Source organism: Prionailurus viverrinus, chromosome F1 (genome assembly GCF_022837055.1).
Source record: "Prionailurus viverrinus isolate Anna chromosome F1, UM_Priviv_1.0, whole genome shotgun sequence".
NCBI classification, from domain to species: domain Eukaryota; kingdom Metazoa; phylum Chordata; class Mammalia; order Carnivora; family Felidae; genus Prionailurus; species Prionailurus viverrinus.
The window spans coordinates 55,046,734-55,064,119 of NC_062577.1; the positions used below are offsets into that span (position 1 = coordinate 55,046,734).

The 17,386-nt window shown below is 41.2% G+C and overlaps 1 protein-coding gene across 4 annotated transcripts in view; it reads right to left on the minus strand.

The window, feature by feature from the left end:
* Positions 1-17,386, minus strand: part of RAB3GAP2 (RAB3 GTPase activating non-catalytic protein subunit 2) — a 101,146-nt gene that overhangs the window by 70,375 nt on the left and 13,385 nt on the right. For all 4 annotated transcript variants that reach the window (XM_047840634.1, XM_047840637.1, XM_047840635.1 and 1 more), the window contains exon 2: positions 10,331-10,395. In XM_047840634.1, the coding sequence (XP_047696590.1) occupies positions 10,331-10,395 (65 nt within the window). The remainder of the gene's footprint in view (positions 1-10,330; positions 10,396-17,386) is intronic.

Consider the following 17,386-nt stretch of genomic DNA (forward strand, 5'->3'; position numbering starts at 1 on the left):
GAAGAAGTAAAGAAGGAGGGACGTGGATCAAGTGAGGTCGAACCTAATCCAATTCAGCCACTTGGTTGACTACGGTGACCTTTTTTGCAAAGGCTTGTCACGTATTTAATAATCTTGTTCAACTAGTCTCTTTTTAAAGAGAGCCAAGAAATAGTCCCGTCCCATTCAATGTAATTAAACATTGAATGAATGGACATATTGAGAGTCTTTATCAAATTAAAAAGGTCACGAACGCTGCAATAAATGCTAAGAAGTATGAAATTAAGCTTTGCCTTGAAAGTACTCAAACCTTACTGGGTGGTTTAACAGCTCACTCCGGGCTTCTCAGCCTCAGCAACTCTGACACTTCGGGCTGGAACTTCTTTACTGGAGGGGCCGTTCTGCGCACTGCAGATACTGAGCAGCACCACTAGCCTCTACCCACCAAATACCCACAGCATTTCCCAGTTGGGACAACTAAACCCTGCCGAATGTCCCCTGCAGAGCAAAATGTTATGAACCACTGATTTAGCTGAATAAGAAACACACTGTAAAGTTGTTTTTTTTTTTTTAATTACCATGGGATCAACACCCTCCCTCACCCATGTGCCATAATCTCTCCCGGCCGGCTGACGGGATTACACAATTGTATAAAGGAAGAGAAGGAGCCATAGAGACTATGTGACTCAAAATCCTCATTGTCCAGAAAAGGAAACCAAGGCTTGGAAAGAATAAATGGATTGTCACTAACCACACGAATGCCACAGGTAATAAATTTAAAGTAATACACATTCATACAGTCCTTGGACACTTTACCTGGCAGGTCTGGTTCCCTACCTCTAAAATCGGGGACTGGACGAATAGTCCAGATAAGGGGGAAGAACGAGGCAACGGTCTATGGGTCAGAACCCCTGAGGATGTCCAGATCCTCGATGTCTCACACCTTTCTCCCTGCCTTGATCTATCCCACACAACACACTACAGAAGGGCTGCCCACTTCCACGTGCCAGCGCTGTATTAGGACAGAAAGACAAGAGCAAAGAGAATTCTCGGGCTTCACGTTCTTCCCTCCTCTGGGGAAGACAGAGGGACAAGTACACAGTAGTCAGACAAGGGGGCATGGGAGGGTCACCAGACCAGACTGGGGCTGGCAGGGTGGAGTGTCAACAACAACACAAAAACCCTCCTAATGGAAATAACTCCTAAGCTAAATCCTGCAGAGAGAGTAGAAGGTAGCCAGGTTGGGGGCAGCAGGAGAGAGGAAGAGAAGGTGGACGTTCCTAGACTATTTCCGCACCCTAGTTCTCTAGAAAACCATGAATTCAATATATTTGAAGGCCTACAGGCAACAGAGCCAGCAAGGGGTTGCTGTCACGGACAAGTCCAACAGTGTGAGGTAAGAGGGTCCACTGCAGCAGCAGACAGGTGATGAAGAACTTCCGTCTACTGTGCTGAGGTACTTACACTTGATCTTGAGGACACGGGCGGTCACTGAAGGAGTTTCTGAGCAGTGAAACGAGCTGGTCAGATCTGTACTCTTTCTCAAGTGTGCACATATTTTAAACTTTAAAAAAAAAACTTCAAGATGTAAGGCAGATACAAAGGTGACTAGCATTTGCTTGTGATAGGAAAAAAAACAAAAAAAAAACCAAAGAACAAACAAAAACTATATGTCCCTCAACAGGAGTATGGTTAAATAAATCTCAGTACGTCTACACAATGAGATATTCAGCATTCCTTTAAAAGAACTAGATGATTTATATCTGCAGATATGAAAAAACCTCCAAATTACATTAACCAGAAAAACAAAGAGGTAGAACATGAAACCCACAAAGACTTTCCGGTAAGAGAGAAATAAACAAGGGGCGCCTGGGTGGCTCAGTTGGTTGAGCGATTGACTTGATTTCAGCTCAAGTCATGATTTCATGGTTTGTGAGTTCCAGTCCCCCATCAGGCTCTGCACTGACAGTACGGAACCTGTTTGGGATTCTCTTCTCTGCCCCTCCTCCATGTGTACTCTCTCTCAAAATAAATAAAAGAACTTTTTTAAAAAAGAGAGAGGGATAAATACATGAATTTTCCCCTTACTCTCCCCAGTGCCCTCAACCCTACTAAAAACAGCAGTTACAGAGTTTGCTTAAAGGTAAAGACCAGGAAGGGCAAAAAGAATGAGAGGAGAAAAGCCACTAGAAAGCAGAAGGGCGGGTGCCAACAGATTTCACAGTCCCTAGAACTGACCACAGGCTTAGGAACCGGTACCAGGTCCCTCGGGAAAGGAGGGCAAAGATGCGGCTCAAGTCTGGAGGCCTCGCCGAACGTGTGTTTGAGCAACAGTCATGTTTCCTGACCCCTCCCCCCCACTGCCCAGGCAGATGGCTGTCCCACCCTCCCCAGCTGAGGACCACGGGCCCATCACTAAGCCAAAATGTACAAGCTACCCTACAGGAACGCCTGAGGAGTACAGATTTGAAATGAAATTAACCAACGGTAAGCAAGAGCAGGAAAAAGTGGTGGCTGCTGTGACGGGGAAACTAAAGGCAGCTCTCCTTCAAACATTTAGGCATAAATAAGGCCACCGAGACAGAGCCTGGACTACTTGTTGACCTGTGGCCAAAGACTGAGGAACAACTTTATGTTCACCTTTCATTACTGGCAAACAATCTTTTAGCTGCACTTTTCACACTAACAGACCAACTCACCAGAATCTATTAAAAACAAATCAATGGCCATATAGGTCAAAAGTTCTGAAGCCCCCAAAGAGGCCAAGGGATTTTAGAAACAGGCAGGAGGAATAGCAGAAAGAAGGACTGAGTTACACTGAAAGCCATGAGCTAGACCCAGGTTTTTGAACTTTAGGACAACTGACATTTTGGGCTAGAAAATTCTTTTAGAATGCTGTCCTGCGTAAAGTGTTTAGCAGCGTCCCTGTCCTCTACCCCCTTAGATGCACCTTCCCCCAAGTTGTGACAACCTAAAATTTCTCTCGACAGTGCCAAATATCTCCCAAGGGGACAAAATCACCTCCAATTGAGAATCACTAGGCTAGACCCAGCATGTAGTAACGTTAACAGGAAGGTCATTGGCAAAATGAGTGTTTCTAAGAGTCAAACACCAAAATCTCAATAAGAGCCCACCTTAGTAAGGAGAACCTCTGTAGCCATTTCCCCTTTTGTAAAAGAACCTAAAACATAACCTTGGTATAACGTGGGTGCTCTCCTCTGCCTGTGGCCAATCTGGTGCTTAGGTCTCTTATGCGGTGGGTGACTCCAGAGTCTAATGACACTAAAATAAGGCAAAATATTTTCCAGTATTATCCCAGATTATTAATGTTCTAAGAATCTCTAATCAGGTCATGCTATATCCAATTTCTCAGCCTATAAACAAACATTTCTCTGGGGCCCTCTCTCTGGCCAGCATGCATTCATTTCTTGTTAATCTGCTAAATCAAATTGTAAACTGTACTACACCACTTTCTGTAAAACAGACAAAACACATTCCAAAGTGTCTTCTGAATGGAAATTTCCCACGTGTCCTACCTTAACTGAAGGCCTCAACCCAGCAGCTTCTGTGCTTCCTGAAACCATTGCCCTGCAAATCCTGGATTCTCTATTTCCTACCGTTTGGACTTAATACACCAATGAAGGAAAGCTTATTAAATCTGCCTTAAAATTAAACCTTGTCCAGCTTCTTCCTTAACTGCCTCCCTTTCTATTACTGCATGAGGCTGAGCAAAATACCCCCCCTGATCACTTCTTTCCCAAAGCAAACAAATTATAATCTAAACTAAAAGCCCTTGTAACCACACTGTAGAAAATACAGCAAAGCTATTTACTATCAGAGGATCATTCACCGGTAGGTGTTACAGTATAACTATCTTCTTTTACTTTGGGCAAGTAGGAATCCCTTAAGCTTATTTTTTGCACTTGTACACAAAGAGTTATTTGGGGCATTTTTATAGACTCAATTGTGTCCTCTCAAAATTTCCACGTTGAAGCCCTAATCCCTGATGGGAATGTTATCTGGAGATGGGGCCTTTAAGGGGGTAACTAAGGTTAAATGAGGTCAGAAGGGCAGAGCCTTAATCTGACAGACTGGTTATCCTTATAAGAGGAAGGGACACCATGACTCACTGCTCTCTCTTTGCACACAGAGGAAAGGCCAAGTAAGGACACAGTGAGAAGGTGGCTGTGTGCAAGCCAGGAAAAGGGGTCTCACCAGAAGCCAACTCTGACAGCCCCTTGAACTTGAACTTCTAGCTTTCAGAACTGTGAGAAAATAGGGGCGCCTGGGTGGCTCAGTCGGTTAAGCGTCTGACTTTGGCTCAGGTCATGATCTCACGGTCCGTGAGTTCGAGCCCCGTGTCGGGCTCTGTGCTGACAGCTCAGAGCCTGGAGCCTGTTTCCGATTCTGTGTCTCCCTCTCTCTCTGACCCTCCCCCATTCATGCTCTGTCTCTCCCTGTCTCAAACATAAATAAACATTAAAAAAAAAAATTAAAAAAAAAAAGAACTGTGAGAAAATAGATTTCTGTTAAGACCCCAAGTCTGTGGTATTCTGTTACAGCAGCCAAGTTGACTCACGTAGGCATGAAATACCTACACAAGAGATTTGTCCTCTAACGGAAGCTATCCTTAAAGTTCCTAAGCCCACCCATGTCACAAATGTATCCTTTCCTGAACATGGTGGCTACTGCTGATAAAGGGTATTAGAATATGCTTTCTTCACTGAGCCCTTATTATAGCGGACATCTCAGAATCACAGAAAGCTGAAGAGGCTTCTCCCATCCTTAAAAGAGCTTTGTCCACACTGGTGCCAAATCTTTCTGATTACAGAAACCCTTCCCTCTCTTCTGCCAAAAATAAGAACCTACTCTCAAAGAGCTGACAGACTTATGGAGATAAAAGCACCCCGAAGTTTTTCGTTTTCTGCTGGACGCGCTAACAGCCAGCTGGCCTCCAGGCCGGCATTCGGTGCTCGTGGTGGCTGTTGCTGTGCTTTACTCTTAGCTACCCCACCTGTGGTTCATCTGCACACCACTGCAGCCCCCCTAAAGACCAAAACACAACACCTCTCCAGTGTCAGACTATTCTCCTCTGCTGTTCATAATGACCACAACCCAGTGGTGGAGAACGCTACCATTGTTTTTACAGTTACAGCACCTTGACGCAGCCATAAATTGATCGCAAGACTTGTCTCTTGTTCCAGTACTGGTCTCAACTTCAATGTGGACAAGACCTACAAGTGAGACTCTCAGGAAAGGCAGGTTTTGAGTTTGTTGTCTGTTCCTTTTTTATTTTGTTTTGTTTTGTTTTGTTTTATTTTATTTATTTTATTTTATTTTAGAAAGAGAGAGAGAGAGAGGGAGGGACACAGGGGCAGAGAGAGAGGGAGGGAGGGAGGGAGAGACAGAAAGAGAGAGAATTAATCCCAAGCAGGCTCTATGTTATCATCACAGAGCCTGCTGCAGGGCTGGATCCCACAAACCGTGAGATCATGACTGAGCTGAAATCAAGAGTCAGTCACTTAATCGAGGGCCACCCAGGTGCCCCTTGCTGTCTATTCCTAACAAGAGACAGTAGAAAGTTCCTTCTCCATTCTGACAAGGTGGCTACCTCTCTTACCTTAACTACAGCATGCAATTCATATATCTGCAGAAATTTATTCTGATTCTTGTTATGCCTCTAAAGCTGGCTATGCCTTTGGAATTTTCATGATCCTAGACAGTAGCAGAAATAACACAAGTCTCTTACCTCAGCTAACATTTCCAACAGCCCTGGTATCAAACATTTTGCTCAGCAAAACCTCACCTCCTAGTGATGTTATGCATGGACAGTGATGATGCTGCAGTGTAAGGCAGCAATCACATCCTTTCGCCTGGCCATCCTGCCATTTTTGTTCTCACTACCGAACAGTCTCCCTTCACAAAGATGCTGTCTTACTTTAAGGACAGGATCCAAATTCAACGAAGCTCTGTTAAATACAGCAGGATCATTTTAACACCCAGGTAACATCTCAATGTCACTATCCTGGCCCACTTTTGTTGTCATTCAAATACCTTCTCCTTTGCCATGTGTATAAGATCCTGACAAGGCACAAGGGTTCAAAGGGGGATAATGAGAACAGTTAGGAATGACTTGTACACCCAAAATTGTCGTCAACTGTCTCACTGGCCGTGTATGCCAAATCCACTGTGTGAGAAAATCAGTTAGGACAAAGAGAACAAGCTACCATCATCCACAAGGGCCATTTGTAAACAACCAATTTTATCCAAATGAAGAAATGTGCTACACGTAAGTTAATGTGTTTTGGACTGAGTAGAAACATATTTCAGCTTTTTACTGAAACAGTTAAAAGAAGTTTTACTCCTAAATTTAGGATAGCCTTACCAATAAACAGAAGTTGGCACGCCTTAACAGACGCAAAGAAAGTATAAGAATATACACGCTCTAACCAGGCGATCATTGTTCACATCACCCAGAATCAGCTGGAACAGTGGCACATCAATATAAAATATTATAATATAAGCCGGCCCATGAAAAGTCATGAGTATGAGAGACACAACTAACTAATCAAAAGACCCACTACAACTTACTCCACAGAGCAGCAAAGGTGAGCTTTCTAAATCAGAAATAGTGTGGTTTCTGATCACATTTAGAATAAACTCCAGGGCCGCCTGGGTGGCTCAGTTAAGCGTCCAACTTCAGCGCAGGTCATGATCTCACGGTTCAGGAGTTTGAGCCCTGCATTGGACTCTCTGCAGTCAGCCAAGAGCCCGCTTCGGATCCTCCGGCTCCCTCTCTCTCTGCCCCTCCCCCACTCACACTTTCTCTCTCTCTCTCAAAAATAAACATTAAAATAAACTCCACAGGGCATCTGGATGGCTCAGTCAGTTAAGCATCCGACTTTGCCTGAAGTCATGATCTTGCTGTTTATAAGTTTGAGCCCTGCGTCAGGCTCTGTGCTGACAGCTCGCAGTCTGATGCCTGCTTCAGATTCTGTCTCCTCTCTGCTCCTCTCCTGTGCTCTGTCTCTCTCTCTCAAAATAGATAAACATTAAAAAAAGTTTTTTAATAAAAAATAAAGATAATAAACTCCAAATTCATAAAGCCTTACATCAGGACTATTGCTTCTCTGACTCCAAATTGTAGCTTCGATCATTTTCTACTCTGGTACATTACAATGCCACAAGGAAGTACACACTTAGAGAAGGCACACTGTTACGTGAGCCAAAAAGCAGGGATATGACACACTATCAGTAAACTAACCCCCTTAATATTATCAGATTAATATTACATCTAATATTTAATATTAATATTAATACTTAATGTTACAGAAAATGTAACAGACACACAACTCTCCAACTATGTCATTCACTAGGAAAAATCCATTCCAGAAAGAACCAACTATGCCCCAGTAGACACAGTAAGATGTAGGCCTCTAGGTCTGTAAATAAATACCGTAACTCAGCACGAGCACCATTTTAGATGTTTAATAACAACTGTCCCAATGGAACCTCCCCGGAGATCACAAATGCGTGTGTCCACTTTAACGCGCAATGTCTGTGAGGTTTATTCCAGGAAACCTCAAACTTACTCAGGAGCTTGTCGTATTACTCACAACAGTCACTTAGCTATAGGTTTCTAGAAAACAAATACTGAATGTAGCCAACGCCACATGCAAAGTAGCTACCAGTCACACCGCCTCTTTCTGAGAGGTTCTCCAAGCACACCCATCTCCTCCTGAGAGGTTTACTCACGCGGTCATGCGGAGGCTCCAACCCTCTTTACACACACCCCCTCACCTTTCTTTCCGCCCCCATAGTAGCTAATGAGACCTCTGGTGGATGCCCCATCAGAGGCAGCATTAAGAGGCAGGCTGACATCCCACGGAGTGGCCGGGTATAAATACTATGCCCCACCGTCTGCAAATGTCCTGTACTGGGTAGTGATGAAGAGACTCCATCAAATCCTCATATGAGCTCTGGGTGTGAAACAAAGAGGAGAGAAGAATCCAAGACAACCACAAATGAAAGACACAAATAACAGCCATGAAACAGTGTAGATCGTGAGTAAGCGGAAGCCAGTCGGTCTTGGTAAAAGCAGAGACAGAGTACAGCCGAGTCCCCATGATGACACCGCGCCAGAGGGGCAAGGAACAAGGTGTCTGTTTGCTGAAGTGATGGTGAAACAAGTTCCTCGAGCTGCATTACATCTTATTCAACACATCCCAATTCTCCGTAAGGCCTTCTTAACTGGTTTCCTGTTCTTAATCTCCCCACGGAGCTTTTCCACCAATTGGCATGACGTGGCAGGCTCCGCTTCCTACAACACAATGCTCTTCCATTTCTCCCTCAAACCTACTCTAGTTTTCCCCACCATCCATCCAGCTGCTCAAGCCAAACACCTGCTCAAGCCAAAAACCAAAAGTAAGTTTTCTTTTTAGAAAGAAACTTACAGTGGATACTTTCAAACACTGCCAAAAATGAAGAGACTGGCACCTATCACCCGGCTTTAGGGAGTACCGACACCTTGCCAAGGATGTTTCATCTACTCTACATCACATCCCAGGATCACAGAAGTAAATCCTCGATTTTTTTCCCCTTTCATCCCTCACAACCAACTGAGAGCAAAATCTTATTATCTCTAAACTTATCCTGAATCCATCACTATCTCATTTTCACTAAAATCACCTTAGTGGAAGCCATCATCATTTCCCAGCTACACTACCACGACAGCTTCCTAACTGCTCTCCCTGCTTCTACTTTCGCTCCCTATTTCAACTTACCCCAAAAAGCAGCGAAGATGAATTTTAAAAGTGAGAAATCAGCTATGTGTGGTTTCCTATCACATTTACAGTAACTCCAAATTCACAAAGCCTTACACGAAGCCCGCCAATTTCTCTGACCCCATCTCATAGCCTCCAGTCCTGCCAAGCCGCACTGGCCTTCTTTATGTCCTCCAAACTCCAAGCCCAGTCCTGCCACAGGGCCTCTGCATGAGCTGTTGCCCTGGACTGCAATGTTCTTTGCCAGATCTTCACGTCGCTGACTCCCTGTTGTCTTTCAGACCGCAGCTTAAATGTGGCATCCTCTAAAAAGCCTTCCTAGGCCACCCAAGCTATAGTAGTCACTTGATCACTTGCCATCACATCACCGTTTGAAGCCCCTACATAACTCTGATTACCACCATTTGATACTTTTATCTATCTTTTTGAAAAAAAATTTTCTCTCCCCATTAGAGTATAAGCTGCTAGAACAGGGATGATAAGAAGATCTACCCAATATATATGTTCATTCTTCTTTCTTCATAAAAAATTGTAATTTTGTTCAGTCATGGGCCTCAGGAGACGTTGACCCTTTATCTTCCAACTCGAGGGAATGGTATGACCGACTGATGAAAAATCTACCCCCTGCCAGTGACTAGTTCAAAAATGAGGGTCTGGCCTTATTCTGGCCAAGAAGATACAGGCAAGGCTCGCTAGAGGTTTCTGAAAAAGTTGTTCCCTGCTCCTGTAAGAGTCTGTTTTCTCCCTCTGGTCATGAATGAAGAAACATGGTGCCACACTCCATCTAGAGAAAAACAATCTTTAGGATGAAGTCAGTACTGTATATGCAGAGGAGACAGAAGGAAAAAACTTAAGTCCTTGATGACATAGTTGAATCTCCTGATCAAACAACCTATGAGTCCATACTACCTCTGACTTCCTTCTATATGAGCTAATGAATCTCCTTGTTATTTAAGCCAGTTTAGGTTAGATTTTCTATTACTGATAGATGAAAATACATCCAGGGACTTCCTCTACTTACTCATTGCTATACTTCCAGCATCTAGAAAAATGCCTAGCTTATGATGGGCACTTAACAAATATGTGTTGAATAAGTAGAGGAGTCTAAAATAATAACTAATCAAGGAGAAAGAATCCTAAAGCAGTTATTCTCCATTCAGCCTGCTTAGCTGGCTGACTTAAAGTCATTAAATCCTTAAGAAAGGTATCTACTTGGGGCGCCTGGGTGGCTCAGTCAGTTAAGCATCTGACTCTTGACCTCGGCTCAGGTCATGATCTTACAGTTTGTGAGATCAAGCCCCCCATCGGGCTCCATGCTGACAGCAGCACGAAGCCTGCTTGGGATTCTCTCTCTGTCCCTCCCCTGCTAACACGTGCACATGCTCCCTCTCTCAATATAAATAAATATACCTTAAAAATAAAAATATTTGCTTAAGTACTATTAAGTAAGCATAAAGATGTCCTTGACAAAGGTTTTCAAATGTCGACCTAACACTGGAATGTGTCACCATCATTACAAGAGGAAAATGCCACTTTCAAAAAGCATGCATACATTTATAAAGACTTACAGGTTCTTGGGGTTCTGTTTCTTCCCATGCTCCCCAACCATCATCTTCCCAGCTTGTTGATTTACCTATTATTAAAAAAGATGAAAAGAGCTTACATGAAACAAAGAGCTTAACAATATTTTTAAAAACATTTCTCTAAACATAATAGAACACCTGATATATACATATAAATACATATTATATAAATATAATGTTGGCATTAAGGAAGAAAAAGGTAAACTATACAATGGCAAAATTTTGCTGTACATAATAATTAGGAAACATTCGGGCTGAATTTCCAAATCTATGTAGAACTGTGCAAGTTATTTGGATGGTAAGATACTGGATATCAAGTTTCCACATTTAAACCAAACCACAAAGGTGAATTTTAAAAATCTTTAAAATTACAAATATTTGTTGCTCAGACATGAGACAAATTAAATGCACACAGTGACAAAAAACACACCTAACATTTCACACGGATACCTTAATGTAACTTTTTTTTTAATAAAACAAAGTATCAATGAAAAAAACTGAATTTTGAAACAAGAGGTCTATAATTTCTGATATTTTCTGACACTCTGTGATTTCCTTCACATGAGAACATTTGCTCAGATTAAAATAGGATGTTCAAGAAACACCGCAACAAGGAATTAAAATCTCAAAAAGGTATGGAGAGTATCTTTGAATTTATCTCTTATGATATATCACATCAGAAGAAATAAAACTATTACTTTTGAGCAACTATTCAGAGACAAACATTTTATATATGTTACCTCAAACTAAATTAAAAAACAGATAAAGTTCAAAGAAAACGTGAAAAGAGCAGGCAGTTGCATAACTATAAACTTAGGCCCCAGAATCAGATTGCCTAGGTTCACATCCTGGATCTAGGACTTACCAGCAAGTTAGCCCATATTTGCAAACTTTACTTGTCTCTGTAAAAGCATGGAAATCAGAAGTGCTTACTATCTCGTCAGATTGCTATAAGGATTTAAATCAAATAGCATACTAAAATCCTCAGTGCCTGACACATAGTAAGTTCTCAATGCTAATCATCAAGATTTAGTTATTAAAATACTACAAAATATAAACAAAATATTGTATTTAAACCAGTCAAGCTTCTTATTTCTAGCAAAGAATCATTTTAAAAGATGGGACTAAACCAGATTCCTAGGATGCTTACAGTGGGAAGGATGCATATATAACATTCAATTATATATAAGGTTTTAAAAGTTGCTAAACTCAATTACATATAGATGATAAGAAAGTAACAGTCTGGTACCTGGAATCATGGCTCAATTAGCTTTGTGATAATATTCTCATCTTTGGCACTGAAATATCAGGTAACTACTTCCTAATTGCCAAGCACATTCCTAGCCATGTTATACGTCCTAAAGCAGCACTATCATTTGATTAACACTGCATAGCTTGTAGAAGATCTCCACATACACGTCAAATAAACAACTTAACAAATGCTCTGTTAAATACCACGTGCATGTGCCATGCCCTGTACTGGGAACAGAGAAAAATTCAAACATATTCCTTGTCCTTAGAGGATTTGTGACCCAATGCAGACAAACACATAACTATAGTACATGGTGAGTGCCGTAACAACTACTTAATATAAAAAAGAGGAGATGGCGAGAGAGATGTCACAAAATGCAGGGAGGAGTCACCGTAGGTCTTTCAAGAGCAGCCAGGAATTTTTCAAATTTACTTGAAAAAAAAAAAGGTTAACATGAGCAAAGGCAAAAAGAGGCAACTCACATATAGGGGTTATCACATAACAACTAACATATTCAGATTTCTATGTGTCTAAGTGCTTTATAGACATTAATTGATTTACACATGCCAAGGACTCTTTATCGTCCCTTTACTACAATGAGAAAACCAGATCACTTAGTTTATATAGCTTGACCAAGATCACAGAGCATTAAGTGGTGGAGTGGGGTTTGAAACCAGGGCTCCTGGAGTTCTAAAGCCCACGCTCACACATATTCTGCTATACTTACTCTCTACTCTCCTATGGCTTATGAAGGAGCATAAAAACTAGGAAACATGGGGCTTACAGTTAAGGCCAAAAAGCAAGATGACATATTATTTTAAATTTTTTTTAATGTTTTATTTATTTTTGAGAGACAGAAACAGAGCATGAGCAGGGGAGGGGCAGGGAGAGAGGGACACAGAATCCAAAGCAGGCTCCAGGCTCCAAGCTGTCAGCACACAGCCCGATGCGGGGCCCAAACTCCGAAACTGTGAGATCATGACCTGAGCCGAAGTCTGAGGCTTAACCGACTGAGCCACCTGACATATTATTTTAAAACAGAAACATTCCTGGGGCACCTGGGTGGCTCAGTCGGTTGAGCGTCCAACTTCGGCTCAGGTCATGATCTCGCAATCTGTGGGTTCGAGCCCGCAGCTCAGAACCTGGAGCCTGCTTCGGATTCTGTGTCTCCCTCTCTCTCTCTGCCCCTCCCCCACTCATGCTCTGTCTCCCTCTGTCTCAGAAATAAATAAACATTAAAAAAAATTGAATGCATAAAATGGAAACATTCCGAAGGGGTGCCTGGGTGGCTCAGTCGGTTGAGCGTCCAACTTCGGCTCAGGTCACGATCTCACGGCTCACGAGTTCGAGCCCCGCATCGGGCTCTGTGCTGATGGCTCAGAGCCTGGAGCCTGTTTCCGATTCTGTGTCTCCCTCTCTGCCCCAACCCACTCGCATTCTGTCTCTGTCTCTCTCAAAAATAAACATTAAAAAAAAACTTAAAACAGAAACATTCCCTTGATATCAAGATTTGGAAATTTTTTTCTAAATTGGAAAATTACAGTTTGTTCTTTGGCAATCTAATTCAGTTAGGCAATTTCTTTACTCTCCTAATTTTTCCATTAGACCAAAAACAATTGCCTTATTGTGGGCTGATGGCAACTAGGCCATCCCATCTACAGAGTTTTAGAAAATGCACTATTTTTCTTGTTCAAGAAAGGAAAGTACCTTGAAAAGCTTATCCCTCTAAAATCCATAATTCAATTTTAATACTGCTATAAAATGAATATATCGAAATACCACAATCTCAGAAAGACCATGTATAATTGCAAACACATAATGGGGTCAGCTAATGGTTCACTCCCTCAGTCAGTCACTGATTCATTCAACAAACATGACATCTTTTGTGTGTTGGCCACTGTGCTAACTGCTAGAGACACAAAAGCAAATAAGCCTTCAAAGAGCTTAGTTTGGAAATTAAAAAAAAAAAAAAGCTTAGTTTGTGCACATAACTTCTGAACAAAACAATGAAAAATGTATTATTTCTCCTCCATACTGAAATAAAAAGCACCTGACTCAATTCACAAATGACTCATACAATCAAACACAAGACAGCAGCAATTTGGATTTCCTGCCCCTGCAGAGACCTGGTATCGCTTCATAGCAGAATCAGAAACATCCAGGAAGAGAAAGACCTTGACAAATTCTTTATACGAGATATTTGTGTTCATGAAGGTTTACCCATTTCTCGAGGCCCCTGATAGAAGTTTCTATTAACAAGAGGGTAAGGGGACTTAATCAGGCATCTCCCCCTATCGTAGGAATATATTTTCTAAAGAAGTCAGAGCTTAATGGAAGGTGAAACAGAACTATTACTCGGGAAGGTCAAAGATGTTTCTGAAGGTTGGTCTAGAATCCTAAGCCTAATTTATAATACTGTAAGAAAATGAATTCTGATTCTCATCAACTCAAAAGTGGAAACCGTTTTTTTTTAAAGGGAGACATTTGGAAACTGGGTACTACCCTTATGGCTATTTCTACTCTGTGCCGGTGATGTAAATTTTGCAGCCTCCTGAAGTCTGCTGAAAATCATTTGATGCCATTTTGCAGAGTGCTGTCTGATGGCTACTGTCAGCTGTTAAAAAGTGTTGGAATCTTGCACTTCACTGAGGTTATTTCTTATGCCCTCAAACTGTGCAAGCAGGCCAAACACATTCTTTAAAAAAAAAATGGTTTATATTAAAACAATATCTGATGAATGTCTAATCAAGTTGCCATTCAGGCGAATAATTTTGTTCAGGCAGTCTTTCCCTCTGGTAACTTTTCTATGAAGGCTGGTGTTCTACAAGTGATCCCGTAGTCAGCGTTTTTTAATTGATCCTTTAATCAGAGTTGTAGATAACAAAACCAACGTATTTAATATATTTAAGAACTGTGCACTATTCAGTGTCAATATGAAACATTACTATAGGACCTTAAGATCTATACATTCTATGTACTCATAATGAAATAACACTAACTTTTCATTATTACTTACTATAAAGAAAAGCTAAAAATCATTCACCATGATTGTCTCTTAGAATAAAGAGACAAAAATCTCCTATGGGGCAGGGTAATTTTAAAGAGACCCAAGCTGTGGTATAACTTAAGAGGTAGGCCAATTTAACAGTGTATTCTAGACTAAGGACACCAGCACATACAACTTCTTTAGGGTAGTCAGGGTCCAGTATGAAACTTCCAAACGCTCCACAATTCACCAAATCATTTAGCCATTGGCAATTACCTAGTTTGCTTACTAAGCTAAGTGGCACTCATTTTAGTCAAAGGCTACACTATAGATTATAAGGTCATTTTAAATGTTTTCCCCATTTATTAAATAAGTAGCAAACATCCAATCTTCAGAAAGCAAATCTTTAAATGACACTGTCAGCAACTGCCTATGCCTTTCATTATGCTAAAGTCTAATTCAACAAAATTGATCAGAAAATTAAGGAAATGGGATTCACATTCACTGCCTTATAAAATTAGAGTTACTGTCTCTTCTGCAGATTCCTCTCTCTAGGTAGCGCTGCAAGAGGTGAAAATAATGAATCAGGGATGACTGAAGTTCCAGGGATGGCCTCACCCTGCAAATCTGAAGCAGACCGTCCACGCATCACTCTCTGAGGAACACCGGCTTCAAAGATAAACTTTAATGCCAATCTAATCTGATCCTAATTATCCTTTTTTCCTTTGCCTGCCACCACCCTTCTATTCTCTCCAATTAGACTCTTCACTCATCGGTGGCCAGTCTTTAGCAGTGCTCTCCGACAAAAATATAATGGGAGCCACACATTCAATTTAAAATTTAGTAGCAGCCATATTTTAAAAGTAGAAGAAAACAGGTGAGATTTTAATATGTTATGTAATATAATATGGCCAACATACCACTTCAATATGTAATCAATGTTAAATTATTCAGAAGATATTTCGCTTTTTTCCCCCACACTAAATTTTCAAAATCTGATATGTATATTTTACACTTAGAGCACATCTGTTCGGACGAGGCACATTTCAAGTGCTCAAAAGTTTATGTGGCTAGCAGCTACAATATGAGACAGCACAAATCTACAACTATTAGGTCTCTGGTGTCAAGTTGTCTGGGTTGGATACCCAGTTTTACCCCCTAAAGAGTTATATGACCTTAGGCAATTTATGTAATCTCTTACTGTCTCAGCTTCATCTTTAGCAAAATGGAGTGAGTAACCATATTTACTTCATACTGTTGTTAGAATATAGGGGCGCCTGGGTGGCTCAGTCGGTTGGGCAGCCGACTTCAGCTCAGGTCATGATCTCGCGGTCCGTGAGTTCTAGCCCCGCAGCGGGCTCTGTGCTGACAGCTCAGAGCCCGGAGCCTGCTTCAGATTCTGTGTCTCCCTCTCTCTGACCCTCCCCCGTTCATGCTCTGTCTCTCCCTGTCTCAAAAATAAATAAACGTTAAAAAAAAAAAAAAAAAGAATATAGCGAAAGCACTAGGAACAGTGCTTAGCACATAGACACTCTTAACGGCTGTTAAAATTATCATTCTCCATCCAGTGGTATTTCAAGAGTGGCTCAATATTCACAAATCAATTAACACGATACATCACATCAATACGAGAAAGGGTAAAAGCCATATCATTCCAATAGATGCAGAAAAAGCATGTGACAAAGTACTACATCTATTCATGATTAAAAACTCTCCACAAAGTAAGTTTAGAGAGACCACACCTCAACATAACAAAGGCCCTACAGAGAGAACCCAAAGCGAACATCATACTCAATGGGGAAAAAAGTGAGAACTTTTCCCCTAAGAGGATGTCCATTCTCACCATCTTTACTCACCATACTACTGGAAGTCCTAGCTACAGCAATTAGCATAATGAAATAAAGGTATCCAAACTGGTAAGGAAAAAGTAAAACTCTATTTGCAATTGACATGATACCATATATAGAAAACCTGAAAGACTCCACCAAAAAAGGACTACAACTGATAAATGAATTTCAGTATATTGATACAAAAATCAATATACAGAAATCTGTTGCATTTCTATATACTAATAATGAAGCAGCCAAAAGAGCAATTAAAGAAACAACCCTATTTAGGGGCACCTGGGTGGTTCAGTCGGTTAAGCGTCTGACCTCAGCTTAGGTTTGTGAGCTTGAGACCCACGTTGGGCTCTGTGCTGACAGCTCAGAGCCTGGAGACTGCTTTAGATTCTGTGTCTCCCTTGCTCTCTCCCTCCCTCCCTCCCTCCCTCAAAAATAAACATTAAAAAAAGTTTTTTAAAAATCCTATTTACAATTGCATCAAAAATAATAAGATACCTAGGAATAAACTTAACCAAGGAGGTGAAAGACCTGTACTTTGAAAACACTGATAAAAGAAACTGAAGATGACACAAAGAGAAAGATATTCCACGTGCATGAATTAGAAAAACAAATATTGTTAAAATGTCCATACTAGACAAAACAACCTACACATTTAATGCAATCCCTATCAAAATACCAACGCCATTTTTCACAAGAACTAGAACAATCCTAAAATGTGTGTGGAACTACAAAAGACGGTGAATAGCCAAAGCAATCTTGAAAAAGAAAAACAAAACATGAGGTATCACAATCTCAAATTTCAAGATATACTACAAAGCTGTACTAGGGACACCTGGGTGGCTCAGACAGTAAAGCATCCAACTCTTGATTGGCTCTTCGCTGACAGCCCGGAGCCTGCTTGGGATCCTCTCCCTCTCTCCTGCTCACTCACTCTCTCAAAATAAATAAAATAAACATAA